The 20,168-nt window shown below is 39.4% G+C and overlaps 3 protein-coding genes across 5 annotated transcripts; 1 reads left to right on the top strand and 2 right to left on the bottom strand.

Annotated features, from left to right (window-relative positions):
- The first annotated feature begins 92 nt into the window (after positions 1-92).
- LOC113064142 (spectrin alpha chain, non-erythrocytic 1-like) lies at positions 93-10,348 on the top strand. The gene is given in 28 exon segments (XM_026234735.1): positions 93-244; positions 377-574; positions 661-807; positions 890-993; positions 1,084-1,246; positions 1,480-1,494; positions 2,306-2,316; positions 3,099-3,219; positions 3,305-3,412; positions 3,414-3,443; positions 3,560-3,664; positions 3,760-3,968; positions 4,069-4,189; positions 4,306-4,427; positions 4,556-4,688; positions 4,802-4,900; positions 5,021-5,180; positions 5,301-5,377; positions 5,476-5,685; positions 5,774-6,070; positions 6,145-6,257; positions 6,748-6,765; positions 8,149-8,203; positions 8,958-9,154; positions 9,287-9,340; positions 9,428-9,574; positions 9,653-9,800; positions 9,905-10,348. Coding segments are annotated over 28 exon segments (3,426 nt in total). The 5' UTR covers positions 93-106; the 3' UTR covers positions 10,031-10,348.
- Positions 10,158-14,421, bottom strand: LOC113064141 (WD repeat-containing protein 34-like). 2 transcript variants are annotated; one of them, XM_026234733.1, is made up of 10 exons: positions 14,197-14,421; positions 14,012-14,105; positions 13,669-13,920; positions 13,472-13,581; positions 13,230-13,387; positions 12,719-12,828; positions 12,461-12,628; positions 11,180-11,412; positions 10,923-11,080; positions 10,158-10,706 (listed from the first exon to the last, which is right to left on the bottom strand). In XM_026234733.1, exons 2-10 carry the CDS (start codon positions 14,087-14,089, stop codon positions 10,468-10,470), a joined length of 1,506 nt encoding a protein of 501 aa, XP_026090518.1. In that variant the 5' UTR covers positions 14,090-14,105; positions 14,197-14,421; the 3' UTR covers positions 10,158-10,467. The 2 variants fall into 2 exon arrangements, with proteins under 2 accessions (XP_026090518.1, XP_026090517.1); XM_026234732.1 differs by having other exon boundaries at positions 14,012-14,421.
- A 1,118-nt stretch (positions 14,422-15,539) lies between these two features.
- Positions 15,540-18,888, bottom strand: LOC113064139 (protein SET). Of its 2 annotated transcripts, none has more exons than XM_026234730.1 (8): positions 18,572-18,888; positions 17,556-17,613; positions 17,334-17,476; positions 17,122-17,225; positions 16,918-17,031; positions 16,664-16,834; positions 16,429-16,569; positions 15,540-16,285 (listed from the first exon to the last, which is right to left on the bottom strand). In XM_026234730.1, exons 1-8 carry the CDS (start codon positions 18,642-18,644, stop codon positions 16,265-16,267), a joined length of 825 nt encoding a protein of 274 aa, XP_026090515.1. In that variant the 5' UTR covers positions 18,645-18,888; the 3' UTR covers positions 15,540-16,264. The 2 variants fall into 2 exon arrangements, with proteins under 2 accessions (XP_026090515.1, XP_026090516.1); XM_026234731.1 differs by having other exon boundaries at positions 16,434-16,569.
- Positions 18,889-20,168: the final 1,280 nt, after the last annotated feature.

The following is a 20,168-nucleotide window of genomic DNA, read 5'->3' as shown; positions in this document are numbered from 1 at the left end:
TCAGTGACAGTCTGCACGAGATGAGAACCACAATTGGCTTTCCTCGCCACTAGTTCTTTGAAGCCAGCTTGGTGTGTCCTGGCCTTATGACATCAGAGCAGTAATAATGAACAGACTAAACAAATCTGTGCTTCTCTCTCCCAGAGATCTCATGTCTTGGATCAATGGAATCAGAGGGCTGGTGTCTTCAGATGAGATGGCCAAGGACGTCACTGGAGCTGAAGCCCTGTTGGAGAGACATCAGGTACTTAAAAACACCTATGATATGTACTTTGTTACAGTTGCTGTTTATAAGATGAGTTTCTTTTGTTAATATTTAGCAAAACCCTGTTTTCCCATGAAATATGTTAAACGCTCACATATTTACATTCTGTAGGAACATCGCACTGAGATAGATGCTCGTGCAGGCACGTTCCAGGCATTTGAGCAATTTGGACAGCAGCTGCTTGCCCGTGGCCACTACGCCAGCCCTGAAATCCAACAGAAGCTGGAGGCTCTTGAACAGGAACGTGCTGACCTGGAGAAGGCCTGGGTCCAGCGCAGGATGATGCTGGACCAGTGCCTGGAGCTTCAGGTTAGCAAGGACCATGTATACAATTTATACACAAAACTTGGACACTTGAAGATGGTAAATATCTTATTTTTCTTTGTCTCCCGCAGCTATTCAACCGTGACTGTGAGCAGGCTGAGAACTGGATGGCAGCTCGCGAGGCCTTCTTGGCCAGCGATGACAAGGGGGATTCCCTGGACAGCGTGGAGGCTCTCATCAAGAAACATGAAGACTTTGATAAGGCTATCAATGTGCAGGTCAGCAAGCGCCATTGTGATATGATGCAGTCAAGCTCAACTTCATTTGATTTTGAATTATTTGATTTGTCTCTGCTCACAGGAAGAGAAAATTGCAGCACTGCAGTCTTTTGCTGACCAGCTTATTAGCGCTGACCACTATGCCAAACCCGAGATCTTTAACCGCCGTAATGAGGTCTTAGACAGGTTGGGGTTCATTTTGATACTGCTCTCACTGAGTGAATCTGTCCAAAATGTGTGATTTATGTTAAAGCAGTATGTCCTTTTGACCTCCAGGTGGCGCCGTCTCAAGGCTCAAATGATTGAGAAACGCTCTAAGCTGGGTGAGTCCCAGACTCTGCAGCAGTTCAGCAGAGATGTGGATGAAATTGAAGCATGGATCAGTGAGAAACTCCAAACCGCCACCGACGAGTCTTACAAGGACCCCACCAATATCCAGGTAACATCAAATTTCAGGTATCAATCTCTGGACAGATAAGTGCATATTTTTTCAAACATGCTATTAAGGTGAATATCCCACCTAAGTCTAATCTTGTAAATATATTAATACCTGATATATTCAGGTGCAAATTAAAATGTGTTTCTCATATTATCCCCGCCTCAACCCCAAGTGTTTTATTATATAGGAAATTAAACTGAAATTCTGTCTGTGTTCCCATTGTCTGTTTCTAGCTGTCCAAGCTGCTGGTAAGTGCAGTGTGTGGCCAGAGCTAACTAACCCCAAAAAGCTCTCTCCACTTGTTTATTGTCTTATTGTTTTGTCTGTAAATGTGTATTTTGAGTTCCGATATGTCTATTATATGTGTCGCTTTGTACAGCATCATCAGTTGTTTGTCCCTTCCTGCGCCCCCATTGTTGCCATAATTTAATTTTTTTATTTCTGGGTGTGGCCTCCATTTTGTTGTTTTCATTGAAGTTGGGATGTCTTGGTTTAAATTTGTTCCACACAGAAAAGCTGAACTTCTCACAGTGTTGTGGAACTAAGAGTAAACTATAACAAAAAGTAGTATGCGAAAGACAATTTCTGGCTGTGTTCAGAATAGTGTAGTAGAATTATATGCTTTATGCTGCCTACCATTTTATGAACTACTATGTGAAACAGAACACATTACACATTTGATAAACGCATATACTATATGTGATGTAAACAGCCTTTTTAAATCACATTTTATCATAAATATCGCAAAAAAGTTTTTAGTTTGTGACGGGCCAATAAAGGTCAAGTTGTGCAACCTCATAATTTCACCAACAAAGAGAAGTTATCAGAAAACTAAGAAATAAGTCACTGGAACTAGCGCGATCACAAAACGAACATCATAAAAGCAGCCATTTGTTTGCATGCTTTGTTAAATATTTAAATTCAAAAGCATCTATGTTTTACTATAGAATACGTGAAACATTGATCATAGATCATTTATCAGGACTCAAATTAATCACACAGAAATATATTTTTATTTTATTTATTTATCGAGGCACGATCAAGCCCCGGAATTGACAGTGGAAACACGAGTGGCCCTGGCATGCACTAGCACGCCCGGTTTAGGCCCGACAGTGGAAACTTGGCTAGTGTGTCCTAATTGTACTGCACATTTTACAAAATATAGTAAATCATTCAGATATTAAATGCATACAGGTTTTACAGAATACATCGAACATGGCATGCTGCAAAAGTAGAACACGTAGTATGTTAGAGTGCTATTCCGAACATAGCCCCCAATCCTGTGTCAACCCAGAGAGAGAAAGTGGAGAGGTGCTTTCAAACAAGTAATTCTGCTTTGCTTCTTGTGGAATAGTGTTAAAACAACAGAATCTGTTACGTGTGTGCTACAGCCAGAATCCATAAGCAGTTACAGTACCAGCAGCCCGGCTTTCTTGAGTGTATCAGCAAATGCTTTAGATAAGCCGTTTGGAATTGCTTTTTCCTGCTTCCATTCTCTCTGGGTGATTATAAAATGTGGAATGATCTCAAACAAAACACCCCAACTCCTCCTAGGTTTCCGCACAGAGTTCATTGTGTGCTGGATGCTGTCCAGTTCATTTTATTAAATGTTCCATCAGGCTTTGATTGTGTCCTGTTCACAGTATGAGTTCCATGTTACATGTTTGGTCCTTGTTTGGTGGTTTGTTAATTCAGTCACTTCACTTTTTTATGCTTATTTTAAATACAAGTTTAGCAGAGTTAGATACAAAACCAAGCTATTGCTTTTTCAAAGCCGCACCCATGCATGACTTCACTGTGTGGCTCAGTTTTGCTGTATTCGCTTTCTTGACACTTTCAGAGCAAGCACCAGAAAGCACCAGGCTTTTGAGGCCGAGTTACACGCTAATGCTGATCGTATCCGTGGGGTGATTGACACGGGCAATGCTCTCATCCAGAGAGGTGCCTGTGCTGGAAGTGAGGATGCTGTAAAGGTAACAAATTTAGAAGTATTTCAGAAATAGGCAGATGGTGAGTTACAGTCTGTGCTCAATTTGCATTCTCATATTTGCTCTCCAGGCTCGTCTTAATGCTCTGGATGAGCAGTGGCAGTTCCTTGTCAACAAATCTGCTGAGAAGAGCCAAAAACTGAAGGAGGCAAACAAGCAGCAGAACTTCAACACTGGCCATTAAGGACTTTGACTTCTGGTTGTCTGAGGTATTGATATATGACTTAGGATAATTCTTAGTAGGTCTTGACGTAAATAATGAAAAATATAAATGTAAAAATAATAATCATAACAATATCCATACACATTTTTCATGTGCTCTTAGGTTGAGGCTCTTCTTGCCTCTGAGGATTATGGCAAAGATCTGGCCTCCGTCAACAATCTGCTTAAGAAGCACCAGCTTTTGGAGGCTGACATCTCTGCTCATGAGGTAGCTCTTCAGACATACTGATCAGGGATCACTCGTTTAGGTTATATCCAAAATCCAGTATATTCTGATTAATGCTTGTTTTTGTGATCTTATAGGATCGTCTGAAGGATCTTAATGGCCAGGCTGACAGTCTGATGGCCAGCAATGCCTTCGACACCTCTCTGGTTAAGGATAAGCGTGATGCCGTTAACGGACGCTTTAGCAAAATCAAGAGCATGGCTGCTGGGCGCCGTGCCAAGCTGAATGAGTCGCATCGTCTGCATCAGTTCTTCAGGGATCTGGACGATGAAGAATCTTGGATCAAGTATGGATTACATCATCCTGAGTGATTGATTAGATAATCGATCACACTAACTGCATTCTTTTGAGGCTGTATACTAGATTGAATTCATTGCTTCCATTAGGGAAAAGAAGTTGTTGGTGAGCTCGGAGGACTACGGACGTGATTTGACAGGAGTACAGAATCTGAGGAAGAAACACAAGAGGCTGGAGGCTGAGCTTGGAGCACACGAGCCGGCTATTCAGGTAAGAAGGGGCACCTGCATCATGGTTACATATCAGTTCACACAAATGCTTAGAGCATTTTAAAAGCCAGTTGAATCATCATTCTGAATGCTAACTGTATTTTTGTGGCCTTGCAGTCTGTGTTGGAAACTGGGAAGAAGCTGTCTGACGACAACACTATTGGACAGGAGGAGATCCAGCAGAGGCTGGCCCAGTTTGTGGAGCACTGGAGGGAACTGAAAGATCTGGCTGCTGCTCGGTGAGAGCTGTATTATATTATTATTTATTTATTTTTTTTCTGATCAGTTTGTAATGTTTGTATCAATGTTTTTTTTTTTCAATAATTAAAAAAATCTCACCAATTATTATTTGGTTTCTGGTTTTTAGTGGACAGAGACTTGAGGAGTCGCTGGAATACCAGCAGTTTGTGGCAAATGTGGAGGAAGAGGAAGCTTGGATTAATGAGAAACTGAACCTGGTTGGAAGTGAGGATTACGGTGATACTCTGGCAGCTGTGCAGGTGCAAAATTATAAACCACATTTAGCTGATTATCCCTTGATCTTAGACACACCTCCATATTTCTGTTATTAGCTTGTGTCTTCATTTTTATTCATTTGGCTTTTATTTTCTAGGGCTTGCTGAAGAAACACGAAGCTTTTGAAACAGATTTTACTGTGCACAGGGACAGAGTGAATGATGTGTGTTCCAATGGAGATGAACTTATCAGAAAGGTACAGTTCAACATTTAGAAAGTCCATATAGTGACCGTTTAATGCTTAATTACAGACGGGTTCTTAAAAGTAAAATGTGACCGGCTAGTCAAATTTCATCATATTGTTGCTATTGTGCAGGAGAACCACAATGTGGAGAACATCATGGCTAAAATGAAAGCCCTGCGTGGGAAGGTGTTGGAGCTGGAGAGCGCTGCAGCTCAGAGGAAGTCTAAGCTGGATGAGAACTCTGCCTTCCTTCAGTTCAACTGGAAGGCTGATGTGGTGGAGTCCTGGATTGGTGAGTCAATGATATTTCATTCAAATGTGAAGAAACTTTCATTTAAAGAGGGTTTGATAAGAAATAGTGTGTTCTCTGCTGCTTTGTAATCTGTAACTCAAATGTGACTGGCTTGATCAGGTGAGAAGGAGAACAGCCTGAAGACTGATGACTATGGTCGTGATCTGTCCTCGGTGCAGACTCTTCTCACTAAACAGGTGTGACATTGCATTTGAAAAAATGTGTAATGCAATCATAAGTCGTAAAACAGCTAGGTCCTTTACTACTGTAACTGTTTTATTCCACTCTTTCATAGGAAACCTTTGATGCTGGGCTTCAGGCCTTCCAGCAGGAAGGCATCACCAACATCACAGCCCTGAAAGACCAGCTGTTGGCAGCCAAACACGTGCAATCCAAGGCCATTGAAGCTCGTCATGCTACCCTGATGAAGCGCTGGAACCAGCTGCTGTCTAACTCCGCTGCCCGCAAGAAGAAGCTTCTGGAAGCCCAGGAGCACTTCAGAAAGGTTTGAAGAATGGAATTTTGCCTAAAGTTAGGAATGGGGAGTTTTGTGTGTCTTAAACTCCCGTTCTCTTGTTCGCTACTCCATCCAGGTTGAGGATCTCTTCCTCACCTTTGCCAAGAAGGCTTCAGCCTTCAACAGCTGGTTTGAGAACGCTGAAGAAGATCTGACAGACCCTGTGAGGTGCAACTCTCTGGAGGAGATCAGAGCCCTGCGGGAGGCCCATGATGCCTTCCGCTCCTCGCTCAGCTCCGCAGAGGCCGACTTCAGCCAACTTGCAGAACTTGATCGCCAGATCAAGAGTTACCATATGGTCTCCAATCCATACACTTGGTTCACCATGGAGGCTCTCGAGGAGACCTGGAGGAACCTTCAAAAGATCATCAAGGTGATGATGGGATCCTGAAGCATGACTGAATTTTTTTATAAAGTAGTTAAATAATTTTTGTACTTCCTCTGTAGGAGCGAGAGCTGGAGCTACAGAAGGAGCAGAGGAGACAGGAAGAGAACGATAAACTCAGACAAGAGTTTGCCCAACATGCCAATGCTTTCCACCAGTGGCTGCAGGAGACCAGGTACAGGGGACCAGCATGCACTACTTAGAGTGCTGATTTCTCTATGTCATTATTGTATTATTGTATGCTCGAGTACCAAACACACACAACATACAACACATTTGTTTCCATTGCATGAAATCACACACATCTGTTTGGATTTGATCAAGCTTTCCTGATCTCCATGTAACTTTCTTAGACGCCCATTTGTATTCATGTCAACTGTTTTTGTGACTACAGTCTTTAAGTCATTGCCTGCTTTGCCATGTCGTCTGTATCGGTGAATGGTTCTTCACATTGATCACAGAACATAAACCCATCTGTGCTTGATATGCTACAGCAGGCTTTGTGCTGATCACAGTAGCATTCATGTGAGTGTTGAGTAGTGGCGATGTCACAGCTCAATGTTTTAACTGTTTCTTTCTCTCTCCCTCCCCTATTTGTCTCTCTTTCCCCATTCCTTCGGCCTTCTCACTGCTACAATGATGCTTGGAATCATTTTTCTAATCAGGACATACCTTCTGGATGGGTTAATATCACATTTTTTACTCTTTTACTATAGTGTGTGTGTGTGTGAGTGAGTGTGTATGTATTGTTTAATAGCATTTAATGAATGTCAAGGAACTGTCGTGATAGAAACACACATTTGGTATAAAATAAACCAGGAATTTGTGAGTTTCAGGTTAGAGTAGAACAATAATTTGGATCAAAATAATAATACAGGGTGTCTTAAGATCATCAAGAAGGACTTTATCTCGCTTTACATTTATTTTTGCATATTTTATTGTATGTTTTGACTATATATTTCCAGATGTATTCCTTTGTTTTTTCACTCTTTTTCCATTCCCTCTTCATCTCCCACTTCCATCGTCTCTGAATAGCATAGCCTATCGGAGGGTAGTCCGGGTCTTTCAGTATGAAGTCGATGATGATCTTTCTGGAAGGTCTTCTCCCTTTTTTCCTCCTATGATTGGCCTCTTACCTCTCACCCCACACCTTTTGGGTTTTCTTCTCCTCACGCACTCGAGTCTTACACCCACTGTAAAGGCTCTTATGTGTGTGTGTTCACTCCTTTTTACTAACATTCATTGGGATGTGAGGCTTTTTTTTTTTTTAGATGAACCCTTCCAGCTTCTTAACCCAATGAGCCTGGCTTCATTTGGCACCGAGGTTGAGGAGTGTGAACACTTCATCTCATTCTTGAACCTTTTTGTTGTTTCCATGTTTCGGTTATTTGGAGGGAAATATTCATGCACCAGATCCAGGGTGGAAACAGCTGTGTGATTTCCATGATTGAAAACGTACTTTTAGACTTTTTCAATCTCCTGGTCTGAATTTGAACAGCTGTGCATTGACATTTTTAGACATTTATAATATGGCTAGTTCAGTCAGACTCCTAATCTTTGATTTTGCACATTTTGCTTTTTAAAACTAAGCAGTGGTACAAATATAGAAGTTTCTAACCCTGCTGACAGCAGCCCTAATCAAGCATGGTCTGCATTACCATGGATATAATTTGGCTTCATTAGCATGACTTTCTTACTGTAGTTGCATTCTGGGATGGCTTCATTGTTTGTACTCCATATCTACAACAAAACAATTGGTAAGTCCTATTATCAGGTACAAGAAATTCAGGAACATGTAGGTTACATAACCAGATGTAATGACAGGTTGTGCAAACCATTTAAACAAAGTAGCATAATCCGGAGTCATATAAAACAGACCTTTCTAAATCCCTGGAAAACACAACTGGTTTTGTTCCTGATAATGACCTAATAACTGAGCTAGTCTAGTGAGAGACGCTCTTGTAAGGTGTAGACTGGCATGTGGAGTGAGTGAGATGATTTTGGGTGGATGTGTCTTGTGCTCTCGGGCTCCTGCTGCTGGTTTCATCATTCTGTGTGTGGGGCAGGTCCTGCATGGTGGAAGAATCCGGAACTCTAGAGTCCCAGCTAGAGGCCACTAAGGTGAGTTTGAGAGCAGTAAATGGATGTTTGATATCTTTTTAATGAAGCTGATCGATTTGGAATTACAAAATGAATCCGCATTAGTGTATTAGTTCAAATCAGTAGCACACTGCTGTTCAAAGCATCCTTTCAATTTATATGTATTTTATATGGCAAAGCTGAATGTTCAGCTTTTTCTGATTATTATCAGTGTTGAAAATTTAGTGTTGAATATTTAAACTGCTGAATATTTTTTGCAAAGCTTAATAATTTTTTTTTATTTTCATTAAAGGGTTAGTTCCCCCAAATATTAAAATTATGTAATTAATAACTCACCCTCATGTCATTCCAAGACCTCGGTTCATCATCGGAACACAGTTTAATTTTAGATTTAGTCAGAAAGCTTTCCCAGGCCATGCAAATTGATAAAATCCTAAAAATATACATTTTATAAAATAATATAAAATAAAGTTCTGTTGATCTCTAAAGAAATTTATTTTTGTAAAGTATAGTGTGTAAAATTTTTGTAGTCATGCTGACTGAAGTTTTTCTTTAAATGTTACTGTGTGTGCCCTATTTATATAAAGTAGTTTTTTTAAAATCCATCCATTATAAATGACTAGAAAGTTATGGAAAGATCATGGGAATTCAACAGTTCACTTTAGATGTCTTTAGGAAAGAACACATTAAAACACTTTTCTAAGCTTTAAACCCAAGACAGTAATAAATGTACTGCTCTGTTCTCATGTCTTAACCCTTGGGTTTTTTTCTGCAGCGCAAGCACCAGGAGATTCGTGCCATGCGCAGTCAGCTGAAGAAGATCGAGGATCTGGGAGCAGCCATGGAGGAGGCGCTGATCCTGGACAATAAATACACAGAACACAGCACCGTGGGTCTGGCCCAACAGTGGGACCAACTCGACCAGCTGGGCATGAGAATGCAACACAACCTGGAACAACAGATCCAAGCCAGGTGCCACTTCTCAACCAGTCCACAACACTTTTCTATTATATCATACTAAAACCATTTTTGATCATTTGAATTAGAATTTATTTTTGAATACACTGTTGTTATTATTTATTAATTATTGTAATTATCTTCTAGAAACACTACAGGAGTAACAGAAGATGCCCTGAAGGAATTCAGCATGATGTTCAAGTGAGCAATTAACTTTAAAGAAAATAAAAACATTAAAATGTTAAACTTAAGTGTTCTGGCAACTTAACAGAAATGTTTGTTTCTCAGGCACTTCGACAAAGAAAAATCTGGCCGTCTCAATCACCAAGAGTTCAAGTCCTGCCTGCGGTCACTGGGCTACGACCTGCCCATGGTTGAAGAAGGAGAACCAGACCCCGAGTTCGAGTCCATCCTCGACATAGTGGATCCAAACAGGTGAGAAACATCATCTGTGGATGAGCTCAATATTCTGTTGTTTCTGTCATGGAGCTCACATCGGTTTGTTTGGTTCAGGGATGGAAACGTGTCCTTGCAGGAGTACATGGCCTTCATGATCAGCCGAGAAACAGAGAACGTGAAGTCAAGCGAGGAGATCGAGAGCGCTTTCCGTGCTCTCAGTGCCGAGAACAAACCTTACGTCACCAAGGAAGAACTCTACCAGGTACAAAATATCAAACCCATGCCATTTATAAAAAAAGGAGTTTTAGATCAGTTTCATTTTTGGGTTGTTAGAAAGATGATTTTAACGACCTTCTGTGTTTCCAGAACCTGACAAAGGAACAGGCAGACTACTGCATTTCCCATATGAAACCCTACATGGACAGCAAGGGCCGCGAGATCCCGTCAGCTTTCGACTTTGTGGAATTCACCCGCTCGCTCTTTGTCAACTGATTCCCCGCATCCTGCCAGTGACCAATCGGGATGCGTTTTCCCCCCTTCACAAGAACACACAGCCTAACTGCATGGATCTGAATTGAAATGCTCTATAACAATATCTGTATCTTGCTATCACTCTTAACTCTGCGTATTTATCTGACACTTCTTCATGCTTCACTAACAATAGTTTAGTGGATCTGTCTACATTTTATTGTGGTTGTTTTAGCTGTTAAGTGCTTTGCTTTGTTTAACTAACCTATAGAGAGGATATGCTGTAACATCACCCACAAGACTGCAGTGTGCTTAAATAAACGCTACTGGTTATAACTGGAAGGAATTGTCAAGTGTTTTTTATTTTACAGTGTAAATATACAGTTGAAGATATGTGAATGTGTTTTTAAGAATGCTCAAGCCTGATCAGGACAGTCTGAAAAGAGGAAGCTCAAACAGACTCAGTCCACCACCTCATTGGCCAACTGTTCTAGCACTGCCGTCTCCTTGGCACCTTGTTCTGTTAACTCGGCACTGAGCTGCCAGATGTTGACACTACCATCTGCATTACCCACTGCCATCAGATTTGTGTGTTTGGGGTTGAACTCCAGACAGTATGTTGGCTGACCACTTGTGTTCTGGTCAACTGTGGCAGCTGGCCTTAAAGACCTCCGACCCAAATCAAACATCTGGACCAAACCTGCCAGTGAAGAGTTTACATTTCTAATTATTATAAAATATCTTCAGACCATGCCTTTTTATCTATATTAAAACAATTTATTAAAATATTCATGTCTAATATTATACTTAACAATATTATATTAATAATAAACAGCATTAATATATTTTTATACATGTATCCAGTATAGATCTGCTCTATATTTACTGGCCTTTTGGAGAATTACCAACATCTCACCCTGTCCTGTGGCTGCAGCAAAGACTAGAGGGCGTGTAGGTGACCACCTCACCCCAAACACGTATGAATCGGACACCCGTAGAGACAGCAGGGGACGGGGCTGGAGCACAGTGTGCAGGTGAGCCAAACCATCTGTGCCGACGCTTACAAACAGATTCCTAAATTCAGAAACACCAGTGTTACAATTACTGCCAATAAGCCTTAAAGTATATATTATAATAAGTTAATAACAGTACAAAATACATCACAAAGCTCACCTATGGAACGGTGAGAAGTGAACTGAGTGTACAGGGCCCCCCAGTGGTGAGAAAGAGAATTGCACGGGGGCCCGCAGTGTCACGCTCTCACCATCAGGGGGCACTGCTGACACTGTCTCACTGCTAAAGGAGCATTTGAGCACAAGGCCTCCCTCTGAGCCCACCAGGAATGTGTCCAGGTCCCACGGGGAAAGTGCAACAGAGGTTACTCCTATAGTGGTACTACCTCGGGTCTTCAGGGAGAGAAAATTGTGTTGTATTACTAGGGTGGAATGCTCAAAAATGTGGTCATATTCCATCCCATATTGTATTCGTATATTATATTATATTATTGCACTGTTAACATAAAAACTTACAATTAAATAATCAAAAAAAAAAAATATATATATATATATATATATATATATATATATATATATATATATATATATATATATATAAAATTATAAAACCTTTACAGACGTATATAAAAAAAAAGACAAATACACATGACAACATAACTAAAATTTTACCTAAGGTTTAAATAACAAAAAAAAAAAAAATGCCAAAGATAAAACCTGTATCAAAATATTAAAAAAATAAAAATTGTCACATACTATTTACCAAAAATTTCATCATGTAAAAAACAATTTTTAATCATTAGTATAATTTGTTAGATTTTTCTAATGATTTTGAGCATAAATGTAACTTGTATATGACAGGCTTTTTGAGATCCACCAGGTCATAAAAAAAAGTCATAAAAGTAGCACATTCTTTATCTGGGATCATTATAGTAATGATAAGATATCATATCTAAAAAGAATTACGTATTTTCCAGACTATAAGTCGCACTTTTTTTCATAGTTTGGCTGGTCCTGCGACTTATTTATCAAAATTAATTTGACATGAACCGAGAGAAATGAACTAAGAGAAAACATTACCGTCTCCAGCCACGAGAGGGCGCTCTATGCTGCTCAGTGATCCTATAGTCTCCCACTGAAGACATAGAGCGCCCTCTCGTGGCTGTAGACGGTAATGTTTTCTCTTGGTTCTAAATAAATGCGACTTACAGTCCAGTGCGACTTATGTATGTTTTTTTCCTCTTCATGGCGTATTTTTGGACTGATGCGACTTATACTCAGGTGCGACTTATAGTCCGAAAAATCCGGTACATTAATTTGTGTAAAAACCATGTGGTTCATTAGGATATATGTTTCATTACATCATCTTCACAAGGAAAACTGGACAGTTGGCCATTTTTACAAAATATTTTTTTTGCCAAGACCATATTGTGACACCCACCCTGCTTGCTGCTCCACACTGAGGCACCTGCTGTTGAACAAGGGCATATCCAGAACTCAAGATGAGTTTGGCTTCAGCTCCATCAACAGTCCACAACAGAACTCTTCCTCCTGAACCGGCGCTCAGTACCATAAACTCCCCTCTGCGAGCTCCTGGGACCCAGCTGACCTGTGCACACACAAATAATCTGCAGTTATGTATGGATAACTGAAAACTTATTGATCAGATTTCAGACTTTTTATTTAATATGTTAAACACCTGAAAAACTGGTTCACGGTGGGTATCTGCAGACATTCCTGTCTGAGCCAGAATGAGGTCCTGTGAGCGGCTGGTGTCCCAGACCACCACCTCACCACTGTACAGCCCCCCTAATGACAGTAAAGATGACCAGCTGAGCCACAGGACCAATTGAGGCAGCAATATTTATTTATCCGTAACAACGGAGGGTTTGGATTCCACTTTTAAATATAAGTGGCAAATACTGCAGTATAAAAATACAAGGAGAATATCACTTGCACAAATTAGATTTTTCTTTTAGACTTTAAGACTTACAGCTCTTCAGAATGATATATATATTTAAAAAAAGTATCTTATGCCCAATTCAAAAGTTCAAATGAAAAGCATTTATTTGAAAAATATTACACATTTTATGATTATTTGGTTATGAGGTAAAATATGACCTAGCTGTGTGTGTGTGAGAGTCATTCTTTAAGGGATAAAAAGAAAAAAAAATTGAAAAGCATGTGATTTTGTAAATGTATTTCCATACCAGCAACCACGGACGGTCTGACAGGATGGAAGCACAGACACATGACTGGAGTGGGCACGTCTATGATCACATCCGGCCGCTTTGGGTTCAGGTTCTGCCGGTCCAGGTTCCATGTGCACACATAAGCCTTCTCATTGCTCCAATCACCATCATCCACACTAACCCCAAAAATACAACATTAAAACTGCTTTAATCACGACGGCAGGAGGTTTTATGTGTCTGTATGGGGAAAGAGCTGTTACCGGCCGAATCCACAGCCTATGACCGAGCCGGTGCAGTTCCAGGACACGCCGGTGACTTGCAGACCCCTTTCCTGAGCCTCAACATGCTGAAGACGGTACATGCAAGACACCTGTGCAAAAAGAAATCACCAGCTGCAAAATCATTTTAACAATTATGAAACGATTTATTAATATATTTTTGCATTCAAGGCTCTCACCGACTCGGTCTGATCCTCCCAGTTCACTCGAAACCCATCAAAAGCATGGCTCTTGGAGTTTTTCACCAGTTCTTTGATAACTATGTCTTCAACTTTATGCAAGAAGTCCAGCAAACCAGGAAAGTCCGATATGTCTCGATCTAGAGAGAGTGTTTGACTGATCTGGTCTTGTGTCTGGGTGCTGTTGTCTGACACATCTCTGGCTTGTGTTTCAACCTCTGCTGTGTCAACTGGAAGAGTTTGACAGCTTCTCTGTGCGGGAATAAAAGACACACGATATATCGTCACACAAAAGGACTTGATATTTACAAAAGCATGAATATTCTGGCAAATGTTCACTTACTGATTCTTGTGTTTGCTGATGTGACTTTCTCCATGTCGACTCGGCACCAATTATGTCAAGAGTTTCATCCGTGAACATGTTTCAACTTTTTCAGCTAGCGAGAATAAACTATTTAACCTTTATCTCAGACCAAAAAACGTATGTTTATATCTCTACAAAATGCTTAAGTCCCAATAAGACGTTACCGTTAGCTGGGAGCTAGCGATTATTTCCATAAAGCACGATTTGCTGGTTATTCGTTGTATGTAAAAAGGTTTTATGTTTGACGAATCAAAATCTGCTTCTGTTGTAGGAAAAACACTTATCGTTGCTAATTTTGTACGATATTTTATTGTATTTGGCCACTGCACAGAACTGTTCGTTCCTCCATTGTTATCCTGGATGTGACATCCGTGACTGCGCTGCCATGGATACACTGAGCCAATCAATGATTTGCTGTCTATCGTACGTCACTGGTGCTAGCTTCTGATTGGTCAACCTACTCGGAGCAGTTTCAGTTTTACATTATAAAATGATATTTTTCTTGGGTCGTTCTTACAATTCGGTGCCATCTGGGCTTTGAAAAAATCTAAAACTAAATCAACACTAGTTGGTGAAATGCTTCATAAAAAGAACACGTGAACGTTTTCAAAAGTCATACTGACTAAATATTATATGTACAACTGACAGGCACAGGAAAGTATAACCGGTCATAAACAAACACATAATAACTGCTTGGCGTCTAATATAAACTATTGTTTTCATTAATCACGAAATAATGTAATGTTGTTGTTATGAAGGTGATTTTTTTCTCACATGTCCGTTCTAAAATATCATGCGATAAACGTGCAACTAGTAGAATAAGATTAATTAATTGAAATCAAACCCATTTCTCTTTATATTAAAATAAATCCATTATGATTAAACTTCAAGAAATATATCTTATCATTAATAATTTGAAGTGATAAAACATTCGTTTCCCTTGGGTTTCCTGCAATTCGGTGTACATAACCTTCACCATAAATGATCAACATCTAACCCAACATAAATATATATATATATATATATATATATATATATATAAAATCACTATTAATAATAATAAAATGTATATATTTTCCCCCATATCATTAAATCAAAATGTAGTGGATATTTTTAGAAGACATGTAATATACTGTTCATGGAAAATGACATGCCAATAAATCAAAATGGGTTAAACTATTCCGTTTTAGACCCAAATCAGTGATTAAATGTCTCCTTTTAACCAAACTCGTTAGAGCTCAAAGCAGTAAAAAATTCTAACCTTTGATGAGATACAAATCAAAATTAAGCTAAATTATTAAAAAAAAACAGGTTTAAAGGTGTACCAAAATTTTTTAAATAAGTGTATAAAAACACCTTATTCTCTTAAACACGTTCATTTGTACATCTCCAAAAGAAGAAAACAGGTGGAGAAAAGACCAGTTGTAGAGTTCTTTAAGATTCTACAGGCTTTATTATCTCATTTAAATAATCCTTTAATTAGCCAAGCTCAAAATTACAAGAGGAAGTTTTTTTGTTTTGTTTTTATTAAAAATGTTTCAAACCTCATGGGTGTCTGTAAAACATTACAATGAAAATTCAATCAACATAAACCCAAATGTTGATGTGTCAAATGCCCACTCGCCCCACCCGACCCCACTGAACCGTCAACAATAACAACTGCCATACCCTGATATTGACCCCAAAACATTTACAAGAGGTGACAGGAGCTAGCTGGTGCTTTCCTTTTGTCCGATACATCACATAAGAAAAACAGTGTCAACTCTTTGGGGCCCACCTCTGCAGTAAAGAAAATATACAAAAAGAAAAAGTGGCTAGGTATGTACGCTATGATTAGATCACTGCACCATGGCTTATTACTTCAACTCACAACCATTCACAGAAAAAAATCTTTTCATATACTTAATATATAAACTGCTATTTAAGTTTAGTCTACAGAGGATGACGTGCAGATTGTTAATATTTTGCATTTGTCTTTGGAGATGGTTGTAATTAAAGATGACGCAAGAGGCTTCAGCAACGAGATGCCACTAGTTTTCCGATGCAGGAACTGTATGTCCAGGGAATTAACAGGGTTTAGACATGGTCAGGACAGGAGAGGCTTCAGTAGAACAGAAGATGGAGCACAAAAAAAAGAAAAAGTAAAAACAAAGCTTTTTGCTCCCATGGTTGGAGGATGACTTCGAAAAGGAAAGAACAGGTGCGAGTGTTGGAATATGTCCTTATCAGCCTTTAGTCATCCTCCCCATCATCCTGAAAAAAAGAAAGGGAAAATATTTGGGGGTCAAACTTAAGCCAGCTTTTGATAAATTGATAAATACATTTTAGATCAATGTCTGCATATAAACTCATGCATTAAAGAGTGGAATTTCCCTAAAGCGCTGAATAATTCTCACCTCACCATCTTCTCCATCATCCTCCTCTTCATCTTCCTCTCCCTCTTCCTCATCCCCTTCTTCATCAATGTCCTCCAAACCCTCCTCTTCCTCATCATCTTCCTCCTCGCCTTCACCCTCTTCATCATCCATATCAGGAACCTGAGAGAGAGAAAAAGATAAATACAAGTTCTGACATGCTATGGCTAATACACACCTGCAGTAATGCAATAATAATAATAATAATATTTCATACCAGGTAGTACTGCAGAGGGTTGGGCCAGATGTCATCTTTAATGACCTCTCCGAGTTCATCAGCCCCTGCATCGGAGTGATCGGTGAACCAGGTGAAGAAACTCTCTGGCTCTTCATGTTGCCTTTTCTTCCCTGCCTTGGTCTGTGTCTGTCCAGTACGCTTCGTCAGGTCCTGCAACGTACATAAAGTTAACGTACACCCAAAAAGGAACAGCATTCCCACAGCAAAAAAAAAAAAAGACATAGCTAACCCACCTTTCCAGCCTTCCATTTGATTTCAGTGGATTTTGAAGATGGGTCACCACTCTCATTCAAGTGGAACTCTTTTGAGAGGACTTTGTTTTCAAAGTATGGATTTTCATCAAAGTACTGCAGATAAGATAAAATTACAGGTCAGACCTTCGTTGGTCATAGCTGTTTATTACTCTCAGACTCGACCAGATGAAAAAGGGTACTTACAAAATCTATTCTGTAACCTGATTTGATGTCCTCAAACTCTGTGACCTCCACCCTGGTCAGGTAATGAAGTGCTTCTTCATCCTCCTCACCGAGCAAGGCTGAGACTATTAATCAGAAACAATTCATTAGAATAGAATATATGAACCATATCAGAAACCAACAATATTTAACATCACCCTCAAATGGTCTCAGTATTGTATGCATCTTCTCACCTTGTGGATGGTTGACGAATGTTGTGACCCAGAAGTTTGGAATTTTGGCTATAAGTTCTGATCTCTTCTGGAAGAACGGCTGACGTAGCTTATTGTACTTCTGCTCTACTTTTAAGATTTCCTCACTCGCCTGCTCATTCAATCTGAGCAAAGCAACAGAAGCAGGAAAAAAAAAATTAAATGAGCTAACAAATGATACCTGAGCAGCACTGGCAAACTCACCTGTCAATTTCATTCTGTACTTCATCAATATGTTCAATTGCCTCCTGTTGCTCTTTTTCTGAAATGCAATAAACAGAAAGATTAACAAAAATGCTAATTCACTATGCCATTAAAATGCATAATTGTCCTACAAAAAATAAGGACAAAATTGCATGTGCAAGCAATCCTTATATACGGACTAACATAAAAGCACAACTTCACAAATAATTGCATATGCCACTTTACACTTAACAATGCATTTGCACAATGTAAACACGATCTATTTCTTAAATCAAACTAACAAAATAAAGCAACATTATCGAATATTCGATTCAAAAACACAAGAGAAGTTAAAAGTGAAACCGAGGTGTTAACGCCAAACAACCGGCTCAATCCGGTGCAGTTTCAGCAATAGCTGCGCAAGGCCGCGAGGTTTAAACAGAGGAGGAGGCCACGCGCTGGGCCAGATTTACCTTCCTCCCAATGAATTACACATTATTGCCATGCATTAACAGTTAGATCGGATTAGAAAGTCGTTTTGACCCAATTGAGCGTCATTGAACACATTTACAGTGATTTGTGATGCAGCGGCAGCATGGTTCAATGACAAATGTGGGAACGGCTCGTGATGGCGGGGGAGACACAATAAGCAGTTAGTCTATTAACACACAACATGGGCGCAATGCAATGCACAAATAACACTCGAGCCACATTGTATTTAACACAGAGCTAAGCACATACATAAGTGGAAACAACCAGGAACTATACTGTTTTTATAAATTAAATGGCGCGCTAGCGCAATGTTCTTCGCGCGTGGCACAATGAAGCCGCCGCGCAAGGAAACATGGCCTCCGGTGCGCGCAACACCCCTTGGCTGAAATTTCACCGCAAAAAAAGACTTTTGTTGGGTAACTCGGGCTTTGTTTAAATGTTAAAATAAACACCAAGCGGCTAGTTAAAATTGATATTCGTGCTTTAAACGCAAGAATTGTAAGTTACTGAAAATGGCGGTGCGCAGGAGGCCGCCATTACTTTACCCGAGGTCTCGTCCGCTCCGTCGTGATTCGAGTTCTGCTCCTTTCGGCTCACTTTCGCCGACGACGCCGACATTATTCCTCCACAGCCGAGGATTTGCCTTCTTACTCCTAAAACAAAAACTCCGGAACGTCCTCCTCCGCTCGATGAAAGCGAAAGTAGTGGGAAATAAAGTTGGTTCTAGCTCAGTTTAGAAGTGCGAATATCACAACGTGTGTTGCGCTTCCCCTCCACACATACAACACACGCACGCACACACAAACTCAAATGAGAGATGCGTATCACGCCATGCACCTCCTCTTTTCTGACACCCACTGCTGTGCTCGCATGCGCGCCCCCTCTGGTAGTCCCGAGAACGCGCTTTAGGAGAATAAAGAGCCACGCCTCCTCCAGGGCAGGCATAATCAGAGCTGGATATAAGTGATTATATGTAATCTGAATTACGTAATCAGAATCCCCAAATTTGATACCAGTATATTGATTTTTCTAATTATTATATAATTATATTTTCTCTTTTTCATCTTTTAAATGTTCCTCTAGCCTACCACTTGTATTCATTCAGAAAGTCTTCCAGTTTTGTGGACATTCCCACTAAGACGAGTCACCAGTCAGAGGGCTACACAGCATTTGACCACTGATTAAAACATTTCTGGTTTAAGAAGTTTCAACATTGCACAACAACGTGATGAACACATTCATTTTTAGTTTTAATTTTCACTCGGTGTATTATATAGCCAAGTATTACTAGATCTTTGGAATGCTTTTGTCTTTCAAACACATAAAAAAAAAAAAAAAAATATATATATATATATATATATATATATATATATATATATATACTTGTAGTACACCTAATATTTTAAAATAAACATTTTAATAATGAAGAAACATTTGCATGTTCATGGTTATTAGATTAGATTAGATTCAACTTTATTGTCATTATGCAGAGAACAAGTAGAGCTAATGAAATGCAGTAAGCATCTAACCAGAATTGCAATAATAAAGTGTTTTATATACATAAAAGTGCAAAGTAAGTGAAGCTATGATATACAAAATGTACAGTGAAGTTGCTATATACAGTATTAAGCAAAGTATATACAAAATATAAATAGGAATGCAAATGTAGGGATTGTATGTACATAATGAACAGAGCAATTTAGGATTATATATACATTATGAACAGCAGCAACGTGAGAACGGTGATAATAAATACAGTTGGATGAGTGTGCAAAAGTATTGTTAAACAATGTATTATATGCAAAATAACTAGTGCAATGATATTTTTATAGAAATAGTTTACTGTGCTTTGTACAGTAACAACTTTAGATAATTTACAGTAATAGCTAGAATAGTGTGCAGTCTGTGCAAAATATGAGTAGTGCAAATATATGTATGTAAAGTACCGTGACCAGTGAAGTAAAACAGCAGGTGCAGGTTATACCGCTATTATACTGTCACTTTTTTATCAATTTAATATTTTTATGGTTAATAAAAGTATTATTTTGCTATAAAATATTATTATTTTTTATTATAATTTTGTTGTCCTGTCTCTGTACCATTCATTGAACACCGATTTGCTTATTTTACCTGTTTCAACAA

The sequence above is a fragment of the Carassius auratus genome, chromosome 46 (genome assembly GCF_003368295.1).
Source record: "Carassius auratus strain Wakin chromosome 46, ASM336829v1, whole genome shotgun sequence".
In the NCBI taxonomy this organism is placed as follows: domain Eukaryota; kingdom Metazoa; phylum Chordata; class Actinopteri; order Cypriniformes; family Cyprinidae; genus Carassius; species Carassius auratus.
The sequence above is the reverse complement of the archived record's forward strand: the minus strand, read 5'-3'. Positions and strand labels throughout refer to the sequence as shown.